General features: G+C 39.2%; 1 protein-coding gene across 1 annotated transcript in view; it reads left to right on the top strand.

Annotated features, from left to right (window-relative positions):
* The first annotated feature begins 626 nt into the window (after positions 1 to 626).
* rngtt (RNA guanylyltransferase and 5'-phosphatase) overlaps positions 627 to 27271 on the top strand; it is a 131845-nt gene continuing 105200 nt past the window's right edge. Inside the window, exons 1-8 of the mRNA XM_033991028.2 lie at positions 627 to 1099; positions 1678 to 1787; positions 1861 to 1964; positions 2039 to 2127; positions 4391 to 4466; positions 5716 to 5962; positions 10687 to 10796; positions 14338 to 14439. Coding sequence (XP_033846919.1) covers positions 1036 to 1099; positions 1678 to 1787; positions 1861 to 1964; positions 2039 to 2127; positions 4391 to 4466; positions 5716 to 5962; positions 10687 to 10796; positions 14338 to 14439 — 902 coding nt within the window. The 5' untranslated portion in view covers positions 627 to 1035. The remainder of the gene's footprint in view (positions 1100 to 1677; positions 1788 to 1860; positions 1965 to 2038; positions 2128 to 4390; positions 4467 to 5715; positions 5963 to 10686; positions 10797 to 14337; positions 14440 to 27271) is intronic.

Raw genomic sequence — 27271 nt, 5'->3', positions numbered from 1 at the left:
TATATACATACATATACATACACACATATATATATATGTGTGTGTGTGTGTGTGTGTGTATAATGTGCATTTGTTTATTTATTTAAAACATGTAAATTGTCTTCATGCATGGCATATCTTGCTGGCTTTGCTGTCATTGGACATATGGTATAAATCAAGTACGTGTGTGAAACCCTTGTCTTATTTAAAATAGGTCTTTTTACAGTATTCTCTTTTCTTTAGTTCAGTGGTTCTTAACCTGGGTTCGATCAAACCCTAGGGGTTCGGTGAGTCAGTCTCAGGGGTTCGGCGGAGGTCAAGACATGCATCCGACTCATATGATTCGCGGACTGCGAGCGTCTCCACACGCTGGCCATGTTCCAATTCAACAACAGACTTTGCTGTGAAAATGACAGTGGCACTTGTCTTAATGCACTTGTTGACTTAATGCATGGTTCATTTTGTGCACCAGTAAAACATACATATGTCTTGAATTTGAAAAAAATAATATTTTATTTTTCAATAAAGAAGGGTTCGGTGAATGTGCATATGAAACTGGTGGGGTTTAGTACCTCCAACAAGGTTAAGAACCACTGCTTAAGTTGTAAGACTTGTCCTCCCTCCTGCAGGCGGCAGTGTAGCTCAGTGTAACTCATGCTTTCAGAAGAAGAAGGCTAGTGGGATTAGCTTCTGTTAGCTTCTGTGTGGCTCTGTCGTGAATGGAGCTGTGGTAATGTGATGCTAGCAGCTAACAACTAACTATTCTACAGAGGGAAACAAACCAGAAGAAAATATAATTTCAGACTGTCTTTCCGCCGTGGTTTCTTAAATCTACCGAGCTCGGACATGCATAGGGGCTGGTCAGAAGAAGGATAAGAGTTGCGTTATTGAATGTTTGCCCTGTACTAGGAGCTAAAGGGCCTTGAATCCACGGCGCTCGGGTTAAGTGAAGGCGGTAATACTGCACAGCAACTACTGGAGCTGTAAGCTCAAAGCTAACTAGCTCTACGAGACTTGCCTTGTTTTTGGACCAAAAGGCATAAGATCGCCTAAAATATGTCACACAACGGACCCCCGCCTCGTTGGCGGAACTGTCCCCGGAGAGGACAGCCTGTGGCAGGTAAGGATAAAACAAATGTATTTCAATAATAGCAGAGGGAGAGCTGAGTTCTCATGTGCTGTGGGGCTGCACGGGCTGCACTCACTTGTAAACAACATCAGTGTCGACATATGCCTTCTGGCTAGCGGCATACATTTATCAAATATTCTTGGCAAAAATAGAACGGAACTTTTTCCCTTTCTAAATACATTGCTATGAAATTGGGGGGAAAGGAAGAGTACTATGCAAATGAGTTAGTAAATGAATGAATGACTTCTGCATCAGAATAGCACTCTTACATAATGCACAAGCTTAACTATCAAACAACACTCCAGCAGTAGTCATTCAGTGGCTGGTCTCTGTAGATCTTGGATCTTGCATTAAACTTGAGGCATGTGTGGCTGCAGCTGGGTCACGTGTCCAAACAAACCACTGTAGATGGTGATGCTGCAGCAATGGCGCGCAAGGATGCTTTTCTAGTCTGCCCTAGAACTTGTTCATTTTCTATAGGCGTTATAATGCATGTCAGTATGCTTCACTGATGCGAGTATACCTCGTTGCAGGCCTACACTAATTTGTACTTTGAATATAATATTTAGGAAAATTCCTACCAATGAAAACGATGTTGGGTCCCAGATATGATGAACAAGTTGCTGAAGAGAACCGGTTCCACCCAGGCATGCTGTCCAACTACTTAAAGAGTATGAATGTAAGTGTCTCATTCTTGAATGTCAGCCTCTAATTCTCATTTTAGGATGTTTCTGACAAGTGTTTTGGTTTAGGTGAAAATGGGCTTGCTTGTGGATTTGACCAACACCACACGTTTTTATGACCGCAATGAGATTGAAAAAGAAGGGATAAAATATGTGAAACTCCAGTGTAAAGGGTACGAAACCTAATCTTTGCTACTCTTTAGCCCCTTGCACTATGTCAAATATTACAACTGTCATTTACTTTCAGCCACGGGGAATGTCCTTCACCAGACACAACCGCTATGTTCATCAGACTGTGTGAGCACTTCATAGAAAAGAATCCCACAGAGCTCATAGGTAAGAGGGTAATTTATTCTAAAAATGTTACTTTTATATTAGATACACTTGTATCACTTTTAGCAAATATTACTTTAAGCAAATATTGCGTCATTATAAGTCATTTTTTAAGTTCATTGAAGTAGTTTTTATTGCTATTGATTATCTCTACAAACAGAATAGGCATGACATGTCAAATAACATGTTGTTTGCACAGTTTTAAAATGGTCTGCTGTTCCTTTTGAGTTGTCTGTAGTATTGCTTGCATGCCATTACACATTTTATAAACAGGTCCCCATGAAATAGCTGACATAATTTTGTATGTTTAGTATATGCAAACAACGCAGAAGGAAAACAATATTAAGTTACAGGGTTACAAAAATATACTTGCTATTACCCATTTTGTCCGCTAGAGTGCAGCCTCACTCTTTGGCTTATCTTTCCTCAGGGTGCAAGACACGCATTTTAAACATCTATTGCTTTAGGCTTTTTGCTTTTGGTGTTTCTTAATTCATGGCTGCATCATTTTACCAAAAAAAGCAAAACAATCTCTTGTCTTTAGCTTTGAGTTGATTAACATAAATGTATATTTTAAAATGTATTCATTTATTTTTTTAAACCCCAACCAAAATGCAACCAAATGCATATAGTTATCTGTTGTTTGTTAATACGTCAGGCATAATTTTTGCACCTCTGGTAGATTTTTAAAGTTGTGTTATTTGAAGGTCTTCACAAAGAGCACTTTTTACACCTCTCTCTGTATTGTTTTGTTTTTGTTCCCATATACAGTTTATATTCTTCTTTAGTTGACTAACTCCTGCTTGCATTATGAATCAAATAGCTTGGCCATCATCGGCGCAGAATGTGTGAATGTCAACCCGGTGCTGTCCTCCCTTTAGCCAGATGGTGATGTTAGACAGTCATACTTGTTAAATGTTAATCTCTGAAGCAGCCTGATTTTCTATTTCCTAACTCAATATGAAGACAAGATTCAAATGCTGTTATTTGCTCTAGTGTATGACCAAAAAGCATCCGTGACATCGTTTTGTTTTTTCAAAATTAGGGCAGTCTACAATTTCTTCCCTATCTGATATTTTCCTGCCTGTCTTGCATCCAAACAGTATCCATCTATTTCTCTCCTTTATTGTTTTCATGCAGGCTTCTTGTCATCTCCCTTGATGTTTCATCTCTCCCTTTGCAAGATGTTTTTGTATATATGAATGTAAATGCAGGACCCCCATTGTAGCAGACAGGGCTCAGAATGCTTGATTTATGAGTGATGCCCTAGTCTCTTGTCACACGCCCTGCTACATCTCAGCAAGGGCCAGTGTCACCGATGCGAGAAGTGAATCCTTTGAATAAGATTTTGCTAAACCACTGAGCTGGCTCTAATGCATTACGCTACGTTGTTCAACAGTGATATGGGTCAAGCGACACCTTGAATTTTCCACTTATATATTTGACAAAGGGGGTACAGTTTTATAAAATAGAAAATCTATTGAGTTTACACTTGTCCTGGTCTGATCCCAGTTTAGTCCTGATCTAGACTTGGTTCAGTCCTGTTCTAGTCTTGGTTTACTCACGGTCTAGTCCATGTTTAGTTCCCAGTTTAGTGCTAATTTAGTCCCAATTTTAATATAGTGTGTGCACAAGTGTCTAACCAGCTTGTTTCCAAGGAGATAAATCTGCTTAATGACATGTTATGGAATGTTTCAAGCAAAAGAACGGAGTGTACACAATAATTACATTTAAATCATAGTTTACCTTTTACCGTCTACCTAGTACTAATTTACAATGCAGATTGTGTTGATGTTGTTACAGTAAAAGGTGCGCTATGTAACTTTTCTGGTGGCATTACTCTACCTGCTTGTCTCCATTTTTTAGCTTGAAATAATCCACAATCTGGCATAAAACATATTTATCTCCATGGGGACAAGCTGCTTAGATCAGATCTATGGCAAGGTGGTGCAGGTATTTAATTCAGTTTTGGCAATAAAAATGTAATAAGTACAATATTGACAAGTTTAATGCCATACTGTAGAATATTCCAGTCAAAGCAATAACAATAACAAGCATATGGCAAACCCTCCACCAGAAAAAGTTACATACTGCACGTTTAATGTTCATGGTTCAATGCACTTAAACTGACGCTAATTGTGATATATATCTAGCCTTGGTGCCCTGATGTAATATTTGCCAGAGTTAGCTATTTGTGGAGCCCTATTTCAAATTCTCCCCATATGCACATTACGTTGTATTTCCCTCTCCTTTCCCCCGCTCTAAGGTGTTCACTGCACGCATGGCTTCAACCGCACAGGCTTTCTGATCTGTGCTTACCTGGTGGAAAAGATGGACTGGAGGTAAGGTCATAGTTTGCATGCAGTTCACATCACTGCAGTGTGTGACTCAGGCTTTGCCTGGTAACATAAGTCTCCTCTCTGCCACCTTCATCATAATCGCCATCACTATCATCACGTGCGTTACTTGCCGGGTTACTTGCCGGGTTACTCGCCGGGTTACTCGCCGGGTTACTCGCCGGGTTACTCGCCGGGTTACTCGCCGGGTTACTCGCCGGGTTACTCGCCGGGTTACTCGCCGGGTTACTCGCCGGGTTACTCGCCGGGTTACTCAACGGGTTACTCAACGGGTTACTCAACGCTTTTCCCCCTGCTGTCACAAAGCTTCAGTCAGGATAGCTTTAGCATAGGTCCAGCCATGGGAACTGTCAGGACTAATCAAGGCGGTGGATGGTGGCTCTGCAGCTTAGCACCTCAGGACGGGCCCCCAGTGCATTATTTAAGAGGCGCATAGCAGAGGAGGGAGAGGTGATGGACTGGAATTAGCCTGGGGAGGAAAAGTCTCAAGCCACAAGAAATGTATATAGAGTAGCAAACCCATCCCAGCCACCCACTACTTCCTTGACAAAACAATAAACCCTTTTCTTTTTGTTATGGGAAAATCAGAAGTTGGGTGTGGTGCTTTTCCACCTACAGCCCACTAAGTAGTAACAGAGGAGCAGACATTCATTTAACGTTCATATACTGTTTGTTATATCCTGGAAAAATGTATTTTATTGGCAGTTAAATGTATATATTCTTTTTATGTTCTTTATTTTCCATTATTCTGCATTACCATCTCATGCAATTTCCATAGCTGTAATTCAGTATTATAACAAACTACACATTTTTTATTCTTTAAGTTACAGTATACTGTAACTTAAAGCTTTTTTTTTTCTTTTTAGTTGGAAAACAGATGTTACTGATTTATATACTAGAGCAAACAAAAACACATGCCATGTCAGATGTCATGTGACAGAATGTTTGCCATTTTGGATGTATCCACATCCGTATCCACATTTTGAAGCTCAATACTGTTTACATAACACCAACTTCGTAATAATGTGAAAACTATACCCCCAAGACAAATAAAGCTACACACAGAAAATATTGGATAGCACCCCCGCTGCCACTGCCTGTAACACATGTCAATGATAGGCCCTTAAAGAGTACAGTGTAAATGCACAAAGACACACCTTGTATCACCACCTAAAGGTTTTCCATTAAACTATAGCATCCACCCTGACTGCTACTGACTAGTTTCTCTTATCAGTGTGGAAGCAGCTGTGGCTGCCTTCTCGCAGGCCCGGGCCCCAGGGATCTACAAGGGAGAGTACCTCAAAGAGCTGTTCCGTCGCTATGGAGACGAGGAGGACGCGCCCCCTGCCCCCGCGCTGCCCGACTGGTGCTTTGACGACGAGGACCCCGAGGCGGACGACGACGGAAACTCACTCCAGGAGTCTGGTCCCAGCTCGTCAGGGTCTGCACCAGGGAAGAGGAGGAAAGAGAAGCTCAAACTGGTGAGATCTGACTCACAATGCAACTGTAAAGTACTCGTCCAAGGGTTACACGCTACAGGAGATATGGTTCGGGCTGAGTAATGTATGGTCTATTCTATGGGGAGGGTCTGCTTCTGAGAAATCCCCCTCAAGTTTAAATACATCAAGGTCCAGGAATTGAGGTCACATCCCTGTGCATAGCGGATTGAATAATTATCCTCTTTTATCCTAAGGTCCATGCGAATAGAAGTATATTGCAAATTCATTTATGGAACAGTGTTGTCATAATACTAAGGAGTAGACTTAGTGCTCAGTACTGGTTCTGATAACAAACACAATGAAAATAAACAGACAATACAATGTAATTTTCTTTTTCTTCATGCGGTGTTAAATCTGTGTCGCCCAGGTATTTTCCATAGTGCTCCATAGGTGTATACTAGTCTATATGGTCTTATAATTGTTCTCATACAGCTCAAGATCATTCTAAACCTATTCAGGAAAGATTCATTCCTGTCCTGTGAATGTGACTTTTTTTAGTATCAATAGCTTCTCAAATGTGTGCCTTGTTTTGATACTAGTTTTAATATCGATCAGCGTCTGATTTTCTATACTTTTGACAACCCTATTATGGAATTTATCAAATAGATTTAAATTGATTTTAGGATAAATGTAAGACAGAACAAGGTCAGAACTGTGGTATTCTGGACATATTTTTATATTTATTTATTCTTTTTTATGTTAAGTTTATATTTTACAATCACTAAGCTGGTTTGCACAGTAATGCCTTGGTGGAGGACTGTGTATTATTTTGAGTGCTTCTAGCTTAGTTAATGCATCTCATGATTTGGCAAGCTCATCAGGGTCTAATATAGAAGCGAGCAGAGTGCCCACACTTGGATTGAAAATTAATCCAATTGGGACCAAACGGACCAAGGTGCACAATTGAATGAGTCACGCGCGCCAAAATCGTGCCTTAGATAATTATCTGGACGTGATAACCTCGTATTGTGTTTTTAAATCTGCTAGTTGTGAGGCCAACACTGACTCAGAGATATTCTTACGGTTTGTCCAAGTGACATACATATTTATGGAAAATTCACTGTCGCCATAAAAGCTCAGGAGAAGCATGTTGCATTTATTTTACGCCGTGTCACTCTTGGTATTCAGAAAGTCAAACACATTGAGAATAATAAATGAGCATGTCTCTGTTGTATCGCTCAACCAAAGAAAGGATGATTTGCGCTGTCCATGGTCCTGAATGGGGTAAACAGCCTTTGTGGATCATGGTGTAGTCTTATCGTCAAGTAGAGCACCTCCAACGCACCTGTCTTCTTGGAACATTTTGTATAGTAAGTGCCTGTGCTCCTATAAAACCATTTCAACATGCTTCACCCCTCCCTTGTTTCCACTTGAGAGCGACATCAAGAGTTCTCAATGAAAATAAATAACGTATTGCCCCAAAAGAAGACATATCCTATGTGTTTTGAAGAGGGGGTGTTATGCAAAATGGACTTTTGGAGCTTTTATCATTTTATAATGTTCCCTCATCAAAAAAATGCCTGAAGAGGTTTTAGGCCATCCATGCATGTTTGAGTAACTTGGCAGTCTCTCCCAGGCACTATTCGAACCGTGCTTGGGGTTAGCAAATAGGGCTCCCGCGCTGCAATTTTCCATAAATATGCATACATATATACAATACACCACAATTTGACAAACCTGATATGATGTGCAGTATTTTCATTAGCAGGATGTACGCCGATTGTAATGTGATAGGACGTAGTGCGGGGAAGAAAAGAGAGGAGAGATGTTAATACTTTGTTTTTGGCAAATATAGCATTTTTAAAACAGTAAAAAGTAACATGTTGATCGAATTATGTTATATGTTATTCATGTATTCATGTATTTCATGTAGAACAGCATTGCAAAGTGTTAAAAAACATACATAATTTTTAGCATCCTTTTATTATGACCCAAATAGGACTAGGTACAGCTGACACCATGGATAAACCTGTATTACCTGTTGCTTATAGTTCTAAAGGTAGGCCTCCACATATCATTGACATAAAAAGATCCTTCCCATCATTAGTAGCAGTCCAAAGTACGATTTTATAAATAATTTGATGTTCTTGTATCTGCCACCCAATCAAAGTTCCTATTAAATGACAAGTACCTGAAGTAAGCCTACAATGCGAAACCCCTGCACCAAATAGAATCGATAGCGCCTGGCCAGTGTCTCCGTTATTGCACGTAGCTTACTGAAACCTGTATTAAAGTAAATCTAATATAGGCTGTGATACAGCAGAGGTGAGGTAGGAGCAGAGTCCCATTACTCGCCTGTCATTAAAAAAGAAGACGCTCCATCGCCTGAGTGGTTTGCACTAGAGTCAGACTGCGGGGCAGCAGATATAGTCCACTGGAGCTGATATAGAAGAAATGTCAGAACACTTCATAATTATAAACTAGGGGCATTATAATAAGGCACTTTATTAAAGGCTTGATATGATTCACAATACAAGGATTAGGTACCATTCCACTATCTATATTACATATGCAGGTATTTACAGTGAAACAGTACTTTGACAATTAATTAGACAAAATTTGACCTTTCCTGGATCTTGGTCATTATCAGAAAAAGTATTAGGCCACTTAGTAAATTTACCATTATTTTTTTGTTTGGAAAATTGCATTAGGCCTATATAGTACACAACTACGATATCGTGATTGACCTAGTAAAGAAGACAGGACATTTACAAAGGGCAAAGATTTTATTTGTTTCAGTTTTGTATATTTATGGAAAATTGCAGTACAAGAGCATGGGTGATGTAGGCTTGTGGGCTAAGCCTTTTACAGAAGGCGCGGGCTCTTACTGCTAACCGTAAGTAGGGTTTGAAAAGAGCCCGAGAGAGATCGCTTGATTACTCAAACATGCATGAATGACATATGAAACCTCTTCGGGCATGTTTTAAATGAGCCAACAACCTTACAACTGGGTTGAAATCGAGTTGGACATTTTAGTACCATAACAACAACACTAATTGTAACCAACCTCCAATGTTATGCACCTTAATATATTCAACCCTTGTGCAGAAAATACATTTATACAGTCAGGACTTTGGATTAGCATCTCACTTCTGCACTATTCTTCATCATAATGCAGCTACTAATGGATCTGGGGTGAAGCTTTTTCATACTCCAGCTGCAGTGGCATCTAATTGCTATACATTTTCATGTTATACTAGCCACATTCAGTTTGATTGTGAAGGAAAGCAATGAGAACGTGTCAGATGAGATATACTTGAGCAAATGAGCACTAACAAATCAAACTAGAATGTTTTCAAACTTTTTAATGGGAGATGGCAGTCGAGTGGCCTCCAAATACAGCTGCTTGTTGTGGGGGGAAAAAAAAAAAAGTATATATTTGTCGATTTTAAGGCAAAGTAGGAGTTTGCTGTTAAAAATGCAGTGCCTGTAACAGCTACTTTGCTTCCTCTAGTGTGGATGCCTTTGACAAATAGACTGCCAGCCAAAAGTCTGGACACATCTTCTCATTCAGTGTTTTTCTTTGATTACTACACATTTTATATACATACATAAAACATCAAATACATGAACCAAGATGTATAGAATTATATAGTCAAGAAAAAAAGTGAAATAATTCATCTAAATATTTTGGCCTTCTCTCAATGAACCTTATGATGAAGTCTTAAGAAATGGTTTTCACTTCACTCACTCAGGGTCAAGAAATGCCAAAAGTGCAAAGCAATGATGAAATTAGATAGGGGTATTTAATAAATAAATAAATAAACAAACATATATACACACACATATATATTTTTTTTTCTATTACATATGAGCAAAGAATGTATAAAAATGAATGAATTACGAACACTCTGGTATACTGGGAACACAAAAACATACTTACAATTTTTTTTCCCTCAAATCTGCATGTCAAAGAACATGAAATATTTCTATAATAGGTCATTCCAAAAAGAGGGCACAGACTGTCTGGTAAAATGTATGTTATTGGATGTTCTGAATCAGCCTGGACAGGACTGAGGGGTCACATCGACAGGAGAAAAATATCAGCTATGAATAATGAAGAGCTACATACAAAAGAGTAAGAGTTTGTTTGGTATCAAATTCAGAAACGGTAACGCCATAGGTTGGTGGAGGGACCCATTATTAGTGCTTGGGTTTCAACTTACTGTTTAAAGGTGATATTTTGAGGACTTTAACGATTCTAAACAAAATACAACTTTTGAATGGGCAAATTGCTATGGCAACAATGCTAGATTTTTGTCATTCTGAAACTTATGGATAAGCTAAAAAAGTCCTCAAATATCTAGAAGGAAAATGAGTCACTATATGAGTAATTCTTTAGCCAAAGTATAGCAGGGTGGAGCATGCAGCACAACATTCTGGTTGTCAGGCCTCTCCTTACTCTCTCCCACTTAATTTTCCAGAACTTCCCCATGGAATAAGATGATGAAACAGATTCCACAAAGATTTCACTTCACAACTTGTCAAAATTGTGCACAGTGTGTTGGATAGCACAGCTGCTTGTAATAAAGATGTACTACTAAATCTAAAACAATTCTTTATTCTTAGTACAACTGCACATCGGGGAGATCTGGGCCACATCTGTTTTGGAGTAGGGTTTCACTGAGGAGGGATAGGCGGCTCAAAACGCATCACAAATGGGCCTCTTGTATCTTATAAACGCACGTGTTTCATTTGTGTCCTAGGACGCAGTGTTCCTTGAAGGCATCACGGTGAAGGGCGTCACTCAGATCACCAACCAACCGAAACTGGGCCAAATCCAGCGCCTGTGTCAGGAGATGGCCGAGTGGGACAAGTAAGGCGCAAAGGATGGTGGGAACAAACTGTGCGGCTGTGGGTGTTCACTATTGTGCCATCGAGTGACTCATTAGCCTTCCATCTTGACACTTTTAGACAGCCAATAGCAGCAGAGATATGTTTTTTTATATAGAGACAAAAACACACGCGCTTGCAGGTTTTTAATGAAACTCTATGGCGTCAGCGATGCTCTGCCCCGTCTTCTTGTCAAAGCGGAGCAACAGTCGATGCAGCTATTTTCACTACCTGCTGCTTCCCACAGGTCTCCCTTATTAGGCTGCCAGAATCCAAGTATAGATTTTTGGATTTCTTAGCTTTATGGTTGACTCCAGCTAAAAAACTGTAATAAATCATATTTTGTTCAACTTAAAGGTGCATTATGTAACTTTTCTGGTGCCTGGAATGTTCCAAAGTACGACATTAATTGGAGAAGCAGGTGACTATAGTACTCTGCCAAGTTACAGGTCACAGTATTGGAATGGCAATCCTGCTCAGAGTAAGAATGCATGTTTTTCAATATGTTTTTTTGTTTTTGTTTACAATAAAAGCATTCCAGACAAAGCAATAACCTCTCCATACAGTCAAGCAGAGAGCGGAACCTCCACCAGAAAAAATACATAGTACACCTTTATAATAACTATGATAACTATAAATGAATGGTTTATTCCCATTATGCATATATTTTGCTAATTTATTTATTTATATGTTACACAGTCAAGAGTTGGGGGCAAGCAAAAGGTAATTTTATGTAATACACAGCAACTATGTGTGGTTTTATTTATGAGCTTGCGCCATTTAGTGTGAGCGGCAGTTTACAAATGCTAAGCCCCTGTTTGCCTAAAGGTCAGGCCGTGTTTGTTTTCACATACATATTCATTTTCTGAGACTACGGTGTGAAGACAGCAGGCTTGGGGCAAGATAAGGGAGGCTTTTGGTGCTCTTTGAATCTTACAACTAAAGAACAAATTGTTTCAAGAAGGGCAGTTAAAGTAAGATATTGTATACTGAGTCTTAGTGGTCTGTAGGTCTAAATGCTGGTGTTAATTAGTTTTAAATACTAAAATTGAATCAAAGTTAAATGATTTTTGTTGGCAAATAACAAACCTTGCATTGATGTAATGTAGAGAACTAAGTGTGCAGGGTTATTATGCATAAAAGGTGGCATAGTCTGTAGTTTAGCCCTCTACAGAATGTGCTTGGACAACCCCTAAAATGGAGAGGTATAGTGGGGCAAACATGTATTTAGTCAGCCACCAACTGTGCAAGTTCTCCCACTTAAAAAGATAAGAGAGGCCTGTAATTTTCATCATAGGTTCACTTCAACTATGAGAGACCGAATGTGGAGAAAGAATCCAGGAAATCACATTGTAGGATTTTTAATGAATGAATTGGTAAATTCCTCAGTAAATATTTGGTCACCCACAAACAAGCAAGATTTCTGGATCTCACAGACCTGTAACTTCTTCTTTAAGGGGCTCCTCTGTCCTCCGCTCGTTACCTGTATTAATGGCACCTGTTTGAACTCATTATCAGTATAAAAGACACCTGTCCACAACCTCAAACAGTCAGACTCCTAACTCCACTATGGCCAAGACCAAAGAGCTGTCAAAGGACACCAGAAACAAAATTGTAGACCTGCACCAGGCTGGGAAGACTGATTCTGCAGTAGGTAAGCAGCTTGGTGTGAAGAAATCAACTGTGGGAGCAATTATTAGAAAATGGAAGACATACAAGACCACTGATGGCCACCCTTGATCTGGGGCTGCACGCAAGATCACACCCTGTGCGGTCAAAATGATCACAAGAACGGTGAGCAAAAATCCCAGAGCCCCGCGGGGGGAAAGACCTGCAGAGAGTTGGGACCAAAGTAACAAAGGCTACCATCAGTAACACATTGCGCCGCTAGGGACTCAAATTCTGCAGTGTCAGATGTGTCCCCCTGCTTAAGTCACTACATGTCCAGGCCCGTCTGAAGTTTGCTAGAGAGCATTTGGATGATCCAGAAGAGGATTGGGAGGATGTCATATGGTCAGATGAAACTAAAATAGAACTTTTTGGTTAAAAACTCAATTTGTCATGTTTGGAGGAGAAAGAATGTTGAGTTGCATCCAAAGAACACCATACCTACTGTGAAGCATGGGGGTGGAAACATCATGATTTAGGGCTGTTTTTCTGCAAAAGGGACCAGGACGACTGATCTGTGTAAAGGAAAGAATGAATGGGGCCATGTATTGTAAGACTTTGAGTGAAAACCTTCTTCCATCAGCAAGGGCTTTGAAGATGAAACGTGGCTGGGTCTTTCAGCATGACAATGATCCCAAACACAACACCCAGGCAATGAAGGGGAGTGACTTCGTAAGAAGCATTTCAAGGTTCTGGAGTGGCCTAGCCAGTCTCCAGATCTCAACCCCATAGAAAATCTTTAGAGGGAGTTGAAAGTTCGTGTTGTCCAGTGACAGCCCCAAAACATCACTGCTCTAGAGGAGATCTGCAGGAGGAATGGGCCAAACTACCAGCAACAGTGTGTGAAAACCTTTTGGAGACTTACAGAAAATGTGTGACCTCTGTCATTGCCAAAAAAGTGTATATAACAAAGTGCCTACATGAACTTTTGTTATTAACCAAATACTTATTTTCCACCATAATTTGCAATAAATTCTTTAAAAATCAGACAATGTGATTTTCTGTTTTGTTTTTTTTGTCTCTCGTAGTTGAAGTTTACCTATGATGAAAATTACAGGCCTCTCTCATCTTTTTAAGTGTGAGAACTTGCAAAATTGGTGGCTGACTAAACGCTTTTTTACCCCACTATATCTGGACCCAACCTGCCGACCTCTACCAGGAGGACTCTCACGTGACTTGCCACCATCCACAGATCCCTAAAAGTAAATAAACAACAGTCATTGGTAATTCAATGTCTTTAAGTGCTTCACTCTATACAATTTGAAATGAGTGTTATCACCTTTAATAAACAATGAAGTAAGGCAACAGCTGACAGAAAGTGTGATAAAGTAGTTTATAAAGTAAAATAATGAAAAATGATGAGGGAGCTGCATCCTGGTGGAGATCTGTGGGGTAGGGCTCTCTGGGTAGAGGTCTACAGCCAGAGTCTCTTCCGAAAATGTGGGCTTACTGGTTTATTCTCAATTTAAAAAGAAAATAAACAGATTTATTTTTTAGGCAGAAATTGTATGTTGTTATTACAAGCAGGGTTACGCTGTTGAAGAAGATACAAAGACATACTTGCATACTTATGTTGTTGTTAAACAATTTAAATGAGCAAATTGACGAACTACCAGTTCACTTTTGCCAGGCCAAGGTTCAGTAAATATGACTAATCAATATGCAAAAATAAGCTATTGGGCATTCTCAGTGAAAGAAACAGATGGTGTCTCTATATCTTTAAATCGATTCAATTATCCTTAATGGTCCAGTTAAGACCATTTGCTCTTTTAGTTGGGGAAATAGCTCCAACTAAACGGTCTCATCATCAGTTTTTCCAACTTACTATAAACACTGACACATCATTTTTCTTCCAGGTCTGGTTTCCCCGGAGCTCAGCCGGTGTCCATGGACCGCCAGAACCTTCGCTTCCTGGAGCAGAGCCCGTACAAAGTCAGCTGGAAGGCAGACGGCACCCGGTTAGTCCCCTGTCCACCATGTAATCACCTCCTGTCTTTAAGATGGAAACTACGGCTTCTTCTTATGTCCGACGGCACCAATTAGTTTGCCTTCCCACTCATTAGGTTGAAGTTGTTTGTCAGGGATTTGTGCTTCCTAGGAGTTCATTCATTATACTTTGCGGCTTGCGGATTTACCAGCGAATAGAAGTACGGCCTTTGCTACTCATTAGCTTTTAATTACAGCATCTTTATTCAGCTAATCAACCTGGACAGGTCAGTGTGAGTTGGGAACTGACTATGCATAATGTGGTACTGGCTACTGTCCAGCACCCCCCTCCCCCGAGAACGACAATCTGCTAGTCTCGTCATGTTTTCCGTCACATTCATCACAAATTTGTTATTTTCTATGACTTTCGGTGTTTTTTGTCACCAAACAGCAGTGTTGAAGAGGGAAAGCATTTTTAGTATTCGTGTAGTCTGCTGCTATCTCACTCTTGCCAGCAGACATGCGAAGAGTGCTGGTGAATAATTTATGACCACAGTTGATTTAGAGAATTTTTATTTAAGTTTTTTATTTTTTTGCTTTAATTTCTGATAAAGATAAACCTAGTTGTCATTTTTTTTCTGTGAGGTCCTGGTTTATATGGAAGGAAAAACAATAGTGGATCAGATTCAGAATTACAATTTTAAACACAAACCTCCACCAAGACATTAATTTTACCTCATAATGTTTGATTTATAGTGCCGAGACCTGAAATTACATGTAAAAATCTTCAACTTGTTCAAAGCTTTGTCCATTTTTGCTCTGTACCTGCATTTTTTTCCTATGTATTTGAGCACATTTTTTCTTGCCTCAGTACAGGTATATTGTATAAGCAGCTTTTGAGGCCAATTGTAAAGCTGATAATTAGAAAGTGCGCATTAGCATGCTCGTAGTTCTTAGCTTTACCGTGACAGCAAAACTCTGTTCTACTCTCTGAAAGTTGTAAAAAGTGCTTATAAACTCATCACGGTGAGTAATTGGGATGCTCAGAATGTGTAAGGCAAGTTAGAAATTACTTGACGCCACTGCAAACCGTTTTTAAGACAGTAAAAATCAGGTACAGCGCCTTTAATAACAGCTCCTTGCTAGAGACAAATTCCTCAAACTTTCTACACTGTACTGTATGTACTGTCGTCATCTGTAAATAATATATCCATTGAGATTGACTGGAAATAGCTCGCTCTTTTCTTGGCCTTTCTCTTGTTAGGGCACATCCCCGGTGTTTCCTGGTGCCTCTTGAGAAGCCTATAGAGTAGAAATACCTCACACTGAGAGAGATGCACTCCAATGGGCCGTGAGTCATCCGTCCATCTATTGTGGGATCTATTTATTCTTCGTGGAGGGAGTTGTGTGTTGTTGAAAATGGGAGAGGCAGAGCTGACGTTATTAGCAGGCAGTAGTGGAATTGGGGGACTTGACTTGACTCTGCGGGATGTTGAAAGAGCGATCAGCAAGTGTGTGAACTTCAACTTTTCATTCTGTGCTCCTAAGACAATTATTTGAGTAGAGGGTTCAAGATGTGCTGCAATGTGGTGTAATATGAAAAAGAACATTTACTTGGTTCCTGTAATGTGTCAAGTCTTATGGCTAGACCATAGCTAATATCATGTATGCTTTTATTTGCTTGGGGTCATAACAGTTTTTAAGTGCAAAGGGACAACAGTTAAATATACATATTGCATACAACGTTTTTGTTTTATGAAAGCAAATACCGATGTAGCTCTATGAATATGTTAAAAGCATATTGCATTTACTTAAAACAGAATATTTTAACTGAAAACAGCTACTCTTTATGAGAAAAGTATATCCTAAAAAAAAGTAAAATAACTCTTGTGTGTGTGAGTTTTTTATATTTATTGATCAACCAATGAGGGCTCTCCATAGATGGCTCTCTGGCTCTCTCTTATCTCTTTCCCAGTGGTCACTTTAATGCCTGCATGGACTTTCCCCATTAGACCTAAGACACTATAGAGACATTGTGAGATTGGACAGCTGTGGTATAATCCATAGTTGATGACCTGCTGCACTTGCTGGAGTCGGCTTTAACCAGTCCACACAGTTCTCATATCCGACTTGCTCCATTTACTCCCAAGGATACTACCAGGATACTGACAAGCCAGTTTTTTCAAGTCTCTCACACAGTCGAGTTTCACACTGTTTAGTGCCTATCAATTTCAAGACATTTAATGATCATGGGTACAATGATAATGAATATTGTGTGGCATGGGTTCTTTTGTTGTTTATGAACTGTTGAAGCGACAAGGAAGGCAGGCAGCTCTGTCATGTATTAAGGGTCATCCCGGAGCTGTAGTCCCTGGTATTCACTGGGGTCTAATCATGGTGGGGCAGGCCCTAAAAACAACACCTCTCCAGGGACATGACCATGAGACTGCAGTGGCTTAAAGACAGGTCTATGCCGAATACCACTCTGAAGAAACCTCTGCTCATATACTATAGTAACTAATGTTGTCAAGTGTCTGAGGAGGGTCATTTGCGAGAAAATAATTGCTTTAATTTACTTTACCTGACATACTGTATTAGAACAACAGCATGGCGAGATCGTTTAGTCGTAGAAGAACAGTGGTAGTGTTATTAAGCAAGTTGTTCTTTTTAAAGTGGGGCTAAACACCTCCTTCACAATCACATTTCAAATAGAGCTGCTAACTTGGGTAGTACCTGGAGGATTAAATAAAAGAGTGAGGATGGGCAAGGTCTGGGGGTATAAGGAACAGTGTGATTGTTCTGACAGTATCCACATTTCAAACTTCGCACCTTCGTCCAGGCGTTTGTAATTAGAAACATCTGGCTGTATTCTGGGCAGTCATGTGTGATGTCACCTACTACTTGCAAATTGCAGAAGCCATAGAAGGCCACACACACTTGGATTTTGGCTTTTTTGTCCAGAAAGTCGCAAATGTACCTAGTTTGCATTAAAGTTGCCAAAAATCACTAGGCATAGTAGATAATGCTATTAAAACACAGTATACACAGTTTAGTAGTGGAAAAACAAGTGCATTTAGTGTTTCGTTCCACTCTAATTTCCAAGCCACTTTCAATTCTGTTTTAGTGCCTAGAAGTAATGGCACTTTTACTTAACTAAGTAGTTTCTAGTTACTGGCAGAATGTTGCTTTCTTGGACACAAATATTTAAATGCCGCAACACCAAGTTAGTAATTTAAGATCTATTTTAGCACATTGAATTATAACATTATAAAGTTATCAGTCTTTCACTCCAAGATTTTCAAACAGTTATATATATGTGTCCTTAGCATCCATTTGTACTATGCCATTGTTGGGTTTTTAGTTGTCAGGCATTCCCTAGTTTTGAGTTAATTTGATGTTAATTATGAACATTTGGCTGGTGGCTCTTTGGGAGTTGATATCACTTCTCACCATGTTGACTCACACCTATTGGATTAATTTAAAATCTGGTCTCGCTCCTACTCCCTGTACTTAAGACTAATCAAGAGGGCCTTGTTTATCCCGGCTAATTATAATTCAAGGTGGATTCGCCCTCCTGTGCATTGGCGTCCTTGTTTCTATCTTCTGCCATTGTTTATCCAAGTCACTTGCATAATATGAAGCTGGCAGTCTTTTTAGTCATGTTTTCTCACTATAGGACTATGTATTAAACATAACTAAATTTATTAGTAAAAATGTGGATTTAGTTTTTATTCAACTTTGAGCTAGAACTTCAATCAGTGTGGGGCAGTGTGGGGAATTGGCTTTGTGCATGGTAATTATACAAACAGTTAATACCGGTAGGTTAGTCTTACTTGGTCAGTTCTAATCTGTACTGTAATTGGATTTCATGATTGGTACAAAAACGTTAAAACAAACTATTAGCAAAGTAGCCAAAAGTTCTCTTCAGTTTATATTAGAAACTATTTTTAAGACCGTTGTGCGTTTTCAATGTAATGTAAAAAAAATTCTCTATCATAACTAATACTTTTCATGGCAGTATCTAAAGTAATTGATGTCACAGCTACTATTAACTTTATGTAACCCCTTGGAAAATGGTCAGTTATTGGCAGGGCCTACATTCACTGGGGTGCATACAATATCAGTGTTGATTAAATAGAATAAAGTAAATCATTCAATTTTTTTGCAAAATGGTTAGAAACATTTCTTTATTCTTCTCTTCCTCCTTTGCTGCTATAGGCACTTTGATAACATTAAAAAATATATAAATTTGGTGTTAATATTAGGGCTGTAGTTGACTAAAAACAAGCGTGCTCACTAAAGTATTAGGTTTATGTATCTGACCTAAACTGAACTCACAGATGTTCATGCAAAAACAACTATTTTCTCTTATTGTCCCATATAAATCCTTCTAATATATATAGTTAATGTGACTGGACGGACAAAATATCAACACAAAAATGAGATAAATCATATCTGAAGGAGTGGTGTAAGATGCACAAATCATTTATTAATATTGTCAACATAAAGCTTTTGTTGCTTGTAGACTTATTCACAATGGGAAGAGCACCCAAAACCTTTACTAAAGTAAGAGTACTATTACACTGTGAAATATATTACTCCAGTAGGAAAAAGTGCTGCTAGAAAAGCACTCTGAAAGTACAAGTAAAGCAATTGAGTAAATGTAATTGAGTACAACCCACCTTTGCCATTGTCCCATTAATCAACTAATCGACCGTGCGACTTCAGCCCTAGTTGATATGTATGTAGAAATGGAAGGACAAAGTAAACAGTGTTGTACAATTTCGATTTTGTCTACCTGCACAAAAAGTTTTCCAGACTTTTATAACCTGAGTCTGCTCTGATACACTGCTGGATTCACCGCTTCTGAACTTTATTTCCCTCTCTGAACACAAACAGCACATTATATTCTGTTAGAAAAATACATGGAACTTTTTTGCCTGTATTTTTTGTAGTGCATATACTCCCCTGTTGCTGCGAGTTTGTCTATGGTTATTCTCCATAGCTGTGTACAGGGGCTTAGGAGAATTAGCTCTAACAGACCTCACGATGCTAGGTCATGGTGTGGTTAAAGCTGTGCTCTCGTCTCGCTACGTGTTGTAATCCCAAAAAGATACAATTATTTCTTTTGTAGGCCCGTCGCTAGGATTTTCTTGGAAAATGGCTATTTTTTCTTCATTCAAGTGTTCACAATAGTTGCCACAAGGCGCACAGCGAACAAGCTAGTAACCATCTGATGTTTGAATGTAATCACAGCAGGTGTTTATGCTCTGCTTTGGAAATTTAAAAAACACAACACATTTCAGTACAAAAGCCCACAACATTGTGCAAGACAACCAGCTGTGGAATTGTATTAAGGAGTGAGAAAATGCTCTAACTGTGCCAACCAACTTCTACTACTGCTACTGCTGCTTGTATCACATGTGTGTTACTCCTTACTATACTAGTATTACTACAGCTACTACAAAATCATATCATCTGTGATCTCATTAATCACAATTGCCACAAGTTTCAAAATAATGTTTTCCCACGAGTTTACTTTTTGAGTGAAAAAAAGGGTTAAGTGCTAATGAGTTACATCACTTATAGTTCCAAAATGCAGTCCTTTTTAGAACTATAAGAGTGGCAACAAAGAAATCAAATTAAAACAAATTTTGAGGCAAACTTGGAAATTGAATCGTCCAATTTATATAATAGGAATTATCTTCAAATCTCGTCTAGTACCCTGTCTCATCTCAGAAATTATGTTTTGCCCTACCTCCACTAAATATGCACTTTTTATACATGAGAAAGAGTATTAGTAGTACTAGATTAATATTACAAGTACAAGACTAATACTACTACTACAAATAAAATAAAAAATTCTTATATTATGTGGTGGTAATACTTCTGCTGAAATTTCAAAAAACCTATACTTCAGCACTGAGAATAAAAATAGTTATTTTTGGGTGATGAAATATGTAAAACTCTTTTTTTTTTGCAAGTTGCTTAGTATGCATCAAAAGGAGAGATGAGACCCGAGCTTGTGTGCTTTCTCAGATTTACTGATTACAGTCATGCTGTCTGATTCCAATTTATCTTTTACTTTTTGCACAGCACCCCAGCTTCTACCCGGCTTCTTTAAAAATGTCCCACTCTTGGCTTGTGGCATTTTTAAGATTTGGAAGTGATTTGTTATCGAATATTTATCTGTCAGGAGTTCACACACATTCATCCATATTTTGGTGTGTAAGTTTTAAATATTTTCTTACTTTGATCTTAAGATTTGCATGAAATTGGACATTGCATTCTCAAGTAATTATCATAATGAATAAAGGTAACATAGCCTGGTAAGGTGCCTAGTCAGTAGCCTGTGTTTTTTTGCAGGCCCAAAGTTATTCCTGACTTACCTTGTGCACCGCAACTATCCTAATTATTCACACCACAATGAGCTTATAAACATTTTTCACACCTTTGAGAGGCTAGAGAGGAGTTTTGTTGTCACGGTAATACAACAACTGGTAACACTTTGGATGCAGATAGCACACAGTGAACTTTTTTGACCTTATGAGCTGCTTATATAACATCTGTACTGGGGCAAGACAAATTTTGCTCAAAACATGGAAAAATGGGTACAGGGCCTTTCATCTTTTATCTATTTTAATTTCAGTTTACAACCACCCTTGTATACTTATTTGTTGTTTTTTTGTTTGTATTTTTTCTGTATTTTGAACAGGGCGCCCATGAAAAAGAGACTGTAATTGCTCTCATTGGGTGTCCCTGTATAAATAAAGTTAGAGAAATGAATAAATAAATCCAACAAGTTGCAAATAAAGATACTGACCCCAAAAAAAAATCTTAGCATCATGAGACTGTATTATTAGGCATTCAAAAGCCTCAGCATCATCCGTTTGATTCCCTGCTTCGGCAATATCTCTCCCCACTTTTTACGCCATACAGCACTGTCAAATAAAGCCTACAGTCTAAAACACTAAAGAGGAAAAGAATGATGTAAATTGGATGGAAACTGAATACTGGTCGACTGGTCCCAAATTTACTTCGCAAGCCTGTTTTGCTGCAGGCTAATTTGCCAAGACGACTGGACAGTGCCTGGCAGACCACTCGGGATGCTTCCTGGAACAAGAGCTCACAGTCAGAAAAAGGGTCAATAAAGTGCCAGCACACCTGACAGTTCAACTCTAACTCGCCTGGAAACCTGTCACAAAGGCACTTGGCGGTTAAATACTGGCCTGCCACCTCCACTAAAAGAATACCCCTAAGTCCCTCTGGCAATATCTTTACAACAAGAAGATCTGTCTGTCTTGTGCCTGGGAGGTGCTCACGGCCTTTTTAATCGTCTTGTTGTGGAGTCCTCTGTCAGCACGCAGTTGGTTTGAGACCCAGAGAGGAGTAAGGAGAGTGGCCAATTATATCTTTTGACTTTAAAAACAGTTGCTCCATGTGCACTTAATAAAGCAGGACTCTTCCATGTCAACGGTCTCAGCAAGGCACTGTTTAAACAAAACATTGATTAAAAAGAAACTTGGGACCTGAAATCAGATTGGACACCTTGAACCTTGAAGTGAATTGGGGTCTTATGTTTTAAACTTGGAATTATTATGATTTCCTAATCTCTTCTGATTAGAGCAGGGGTGTCCAAACTTTTTTCATCAAGGGCTGGATACTAAAACACAGACGAACAGGAGGGCCGACAGACAACGAACTGAATACGTGTCTGGTATGTTAACCTTAGATATTAACAGTTAATCAAATAACTACGTTAATGTAACATATACCGGTTTGTCCACAAACACGAGAGACATGAGTTCTTTTCATTGATGTTTACTGTGGTCTTACTACATCACAGTTCACACCGTAGAACTGGCAAACACATAAAATATAACGTAAGCTCTGGCTCATATTACTTATACACATGAAACTGCTTATGAAAGCATGGAAAATATACATACCACTTTGACCTGCTAGTAAACAAACCGGTGAACCGAAAACTTTATATATATATACTTCTTTATATACTTTTCAATTGTTTCTTAAATAGTGCTCTGTCAGGTAAGATTTCACATTAGCGTAAAAGGCTGAACTGGAAAACAGGAAGTAGTTTTCGCAACCTTAAACTAGACTTATGATAAACTAAACATTTACAATATTGTTCCAAATGAAAAATTATCACATTTATGGTCTCATAAATGAAGGGGAAATTAAAAAAGGGAAATTAAATATCTAGTCAAGTAAATTTTCTTACAGGTATTACAAACACACCAGCGCCATCTAGTGGTCAAACAAGTGAAATGTAACATGTCTAATCAGCCATTACATAACATACGAGGGTCATTCAATAAATAAGGTGAATTTTTCGGTATAAGGACTTTTAATACAGTTAGAAGCTTACTTTTTTGTTTGTTTGTTTTACTTGTTTTTCACATGGATTTAATTTCTTTTGCAGATAAAAAAAAAAACTTTGAGTGTTTTGGCGATTAACAAAGATGGCCAACCAAGAAGCATGCTCCAGGATTGAACAGTGGTCAGTTATCAAGTTTTTGGTTGGTGAAGCGTGCAAACCCGTTGAAATTCATAGGAGAATGTCAACGGTGTATGGTTTGATCACCTCAGGAGACCTCACTTCTGTAGGCCTCCTAGGCCTGCCTTCATCCTCAACACTGCTCTGTCCTTCTTTAAACAATTTAGCCCACTTGTAGACATTTTTTTGGCTGAAACATGTGGCACCATACACAGTTGACATTCTCCTATGAATATGGGATTGCACCCTTCACCAACCAAAAACTTGATAACTGACCGCTGTTCAATCCTGGAGCATGCTTCTTGGTTGGCCATCTTTGTTAATCGCCAAAACTCTCAATTTTTTTTATTTTTTTTTATCTGCAAAAGAAATTAAATCCATGTGAAAAACAAGTCAAACAAACAAAAAAAAGTAAGCTTCTAACTGTATTAAAAGTCCTTATACCGAAAAATTCACCTTATTTATTGAATGACCCTTGTATATTTATTTAACTATATGAAGCATAGACGGCGAACTGAATATTTGTTTGTTATGTTAAAGTAAGATATTAACAGTTAATCATTTAACTAAAGCATAAAAAACAACCTAACAATTTTATGATTTTTACTCCAAATCACTAAATCCATTGAATTCTTCATCTTCGGTGTTGCTTCTGAACAACTCCGCCTGCTACGGAAGTAGACGCACAGATGTCAGTGCGACAATAACAAAGATGTGAAATTATACAGTCAAGTCGCACCCCCGGCCAAACTATGAAAAAAAAGTGTGATTTATAATCCGGAAAATATGGTATGTGCATTTATAACAGGTTAGAATGAGCTCCCAGACCTTTATTCATGCTTTCATCCTCACTAGGACACACTAAATATTTGATATTGACTATATCAAGGATATATTTGCAAAGTAAAGAGTAAAAAGTACTGCTTAAGGTAATAGGGGGGCAATTCACCTGGAAACCTGAGGGCTTACACTATATTAAAATTTCAAACTGTTTTTAAATGCTAAGGAAAATGCCTGATACTCAGTAAAGATTTTAAAACAACAGAATACACTTTTAAAAGTGATGCTCAGTGATGTACTACTGTTACTACCACTGAATAACTATCTCCTTTATCTTCTCCTCATAACACAATATAATGTAGTTTTCTTTTCCACCTAATACTTAATTTTATCAGGTAGTCATGCTACTTCTAAAAGATATCAAGAACTTATATTATCAGTGCTTACTCGAATCTAGATTATGTACTATTAGTTTTTCGACAACCCAATTTCCAATTCCATTTAAGCCTAATGAAATAAATGTCAGAGTTTTCATAGTTATCAGATATTTGGCCAAGTACCCATTACAGTGGTGGAAATATTCACAGGCCAAATGACATTAGTCATAAGAACTCTTATCACCAGCTAAAAACTTCCTTAAGGACCAAATCTGCTTCAGTGAGACGTTAGCTTCATTGCGGTTTTAAACTCTGCACGGGCAATTTCCACTTGCATTACAATCTCCAAAATGGTACCAATATTGTCAACTAGCCTGATATTTGGTGCTCTCTTAATGTTCAGAAGTACATTTTGGGAGTTGTAAACAGCATGACTTGCAGATAGTTTTGCAGATAGCTTGCGGTTGAAAACACATACCGTAAATTTCGGACTACAGAGCGCACCTTGATATAAGCCGCACCAGCTAAATTTGAAGAGAAAATCAATTTTGTACATATATAAGCCGCACCTGAATAAAAGCCGCAGGTTTTCATATTGTAACATGAGATATTTACACAGAAAGACGGTGCACCGACACGCTTTTTTTTAAACTGTGCCTGAAAATTGGCACCAACACGACATCAACACGGGATGAACACATCTGCAGGTTTAGAAAATAAAGCTGCACCAACACGGAAAATCTGCTTTTATTTCCTCTGAAAACTTTTGTCGTCTTTTTACATTGACCGAGTTGGATTCATTGATGTCGAGCTCACGTGCAGTGGCTCTATTTCAGGGGTCGGCAACTCGCGGCTCCGGAGCCGTATGCGCCTCTTTCAGCCTTATACTGCGGCTCTGCGTGGCTTGGGAACTGACAGACACAGCTCACAGTCCTGCGTAAAGAGCCCTGATTTTCAGACGCTGTGCGCACAGGGGTCAGGAGCAACTTTGGCCCGTCCCTAATGACACACTAATAAGCTCGTCCGTAGATGTATCATGAAAATCCTGCTGGAAATCGCCACAGAAATCTATTTGATGTAGTAGCAAGTATATTATCTGCTCTTGTCTCCGCGGTGACGTATCACGTATAACACATCAGACATGTCGCCCAAAAGTAGAGCCACAAGCGAGTGAAAATGAGCCAAAACAAAAGTCTTTGGAGAGCTTTTAACAAAGGGGAAAAGGACAACTGAGGAGCCAGAAGAGGAGACTACGATCTCCAAGAAAAAGAAAGATAAATTTAACAGACAATGCCTACTTAAAATCTGGGTTTGTCGCTACAGGTGACTCTCACGCACAGTCCGCTCTGCGTAACATACGGGAAAAGCAAATAAGGCAATGAAACCTTCAAAACTGCTTTGGCACATGGAGAATAAGCACCTGGGATTAAACGATACGCTACGAGTTTTTTTGTTGTTGTTTTTTTAAAGAAACTGCGGAGTAGAGTAGACATAATCACATAATCAGCGCGATGCATGATGCAGCGGTTTGGTGAGTTGTATTTTTTTAATGCACTTAAGTTGTTTTTGCCATATTTATCTGCCACGTGTAGAAGGCTTGTCCGTGAAAGTAAAACCTACATTATTCCGTTACATTATTTTTATTATACAGTGTTATCTTCATTTTAGATGTCAAAAAGTATTTGCGGCTCCCAGTGTTTTATTTTACGTGGAAAGTGGGTCCAAATGGCTCTTTGCGTGTTAAAGGCCGACCCCTGCTCTGTTTCCTTTCTGTTTCTTTATCTTAAAAACTGCATCATATCCATTTCATGATGCGCAAAATGATCGTTCAAAATCAAAACTAGTGAATTCTTCAGAGCAGAATCTTTCCCCACGTCTGTCTCACTTTTATGTTTACAGCTAGAGAGCGCCCCCCAGGGGCCGTTATCCAGTAAAATTCCATATATAAGCCGCACTGCTGTAAAAGCCGCAGGGTTCAAAGCGTGGAAAAAAAGTAGCGGCTTATAATCCGAAATTTACGGTAGTCTCTGCAGCCCTAAAGCTGTGATGTGTTTAAGTGCAGCTTTGAATGAGAAAACACAGGCTTAGCAGATGCTCCTCAGGCCCGGCTCTGTACCACCTCAGCGACTTTCATTTGGGATTTCATTTGTTGGGCGTTATCTGCAGCTGAGCGAGGCCAAGAAGAGGTGTAGAGATCACTTTGTCACGTCTCAGCAAATCACAAGCTTTTTCTCAAATCAAGTTGAGCTGTGGGACTTTGGTGTCTGATACTTTTCACACTTTGACTTGATAGTATTAAACGTATAAATACTGGTTAAAAATACAATTTTCTTCTTTTGGCTTTGCCCTCAATTGCACTTGCCAAACACCTGCTTCAGTTCATATCACATAGTTATTTAAGTTGCCTTTGCCCAGTTCCAATTGACCAGTAGCTCACTGGTGGGCGCTTTATATACTTGATTTGAAGAAAGATTGACCATGTTTCTCTTTGTTGTCTGAATGAGAATTCCCTTTTGGCTGTTGAGAAAATCCCTTGTGTTGACGTTGCTCTAATAATGGGCAGAGCAGCAGGATTACATGTGCAGCGTCCCTGCAGCACAGCGGCTGTCAGTCATGCTGTGGGACAGGACCAGTGGAGCGGCACGTGCCTCATTAGGGCTAAAGTGCTCCCGGGACAGGCCAGATAAGACTCGGATCTGAGCATCTCAGCAGCAGTGAAATGCAGGGCAGACTGGGAAAAACCCACGTTGGTTTGACTGAAGGAGCTTTGTATATTTTTGGACGGCTGATGAAACCAAATAGTCTTGGGTTAACATAACTTGTGACGGACAGAAGGATGAAGCAGTGGACCACTGCGAGTGTGTAGCACTAATGGGCTCCTCCTGCTTTCCTCAGAACGTACTTGACAGCGTTAGCCGCAGCTAACTGGCCAATTAGACAGCAGGCGAAGCTCTCCTGCTCTGTGCAGAGCTTGTTGTGTCTGCTCTGGTTGACGGATCTTCTCTGTAGCGACACTGGTCTGTCTGCAGGATGCTCTTACAGACAGCCCTCTTCACATGTACAATCTCATCTCACTGTGCAGGGGCATCCTCTTGTCATTATTTTTCTTTTAGTTCTTAGATTCTTTGATCAATCTATTCCTCTACTAAGGCTTTAAAACCCCACTGTACCTCTTCATTATACTCTCCC

This window comes from Periophthalmus magnuspinnatus, chromosome 24 (genome assembly GCF_009829125.3).
Source record: "Periophthalmus magnuspinnatus isolate fPerMag1 chromosome 24, fPerMag1.2.pri, whole genome shotgun sequence".
Taxonomy (NCBI): domain Eukaryota; kingdom Metazoa; phylum Chordata; class Actinopteri; order Gobiiformes; family Gobiidae; genus Periophthalmus; species Periophthalmus magnuspinnatus.
The sequence above is the reverse complement of the archived record's forward strand: the minus strand, read 5'-3'. Positions and strand labels throughout refer to the sequence as shown.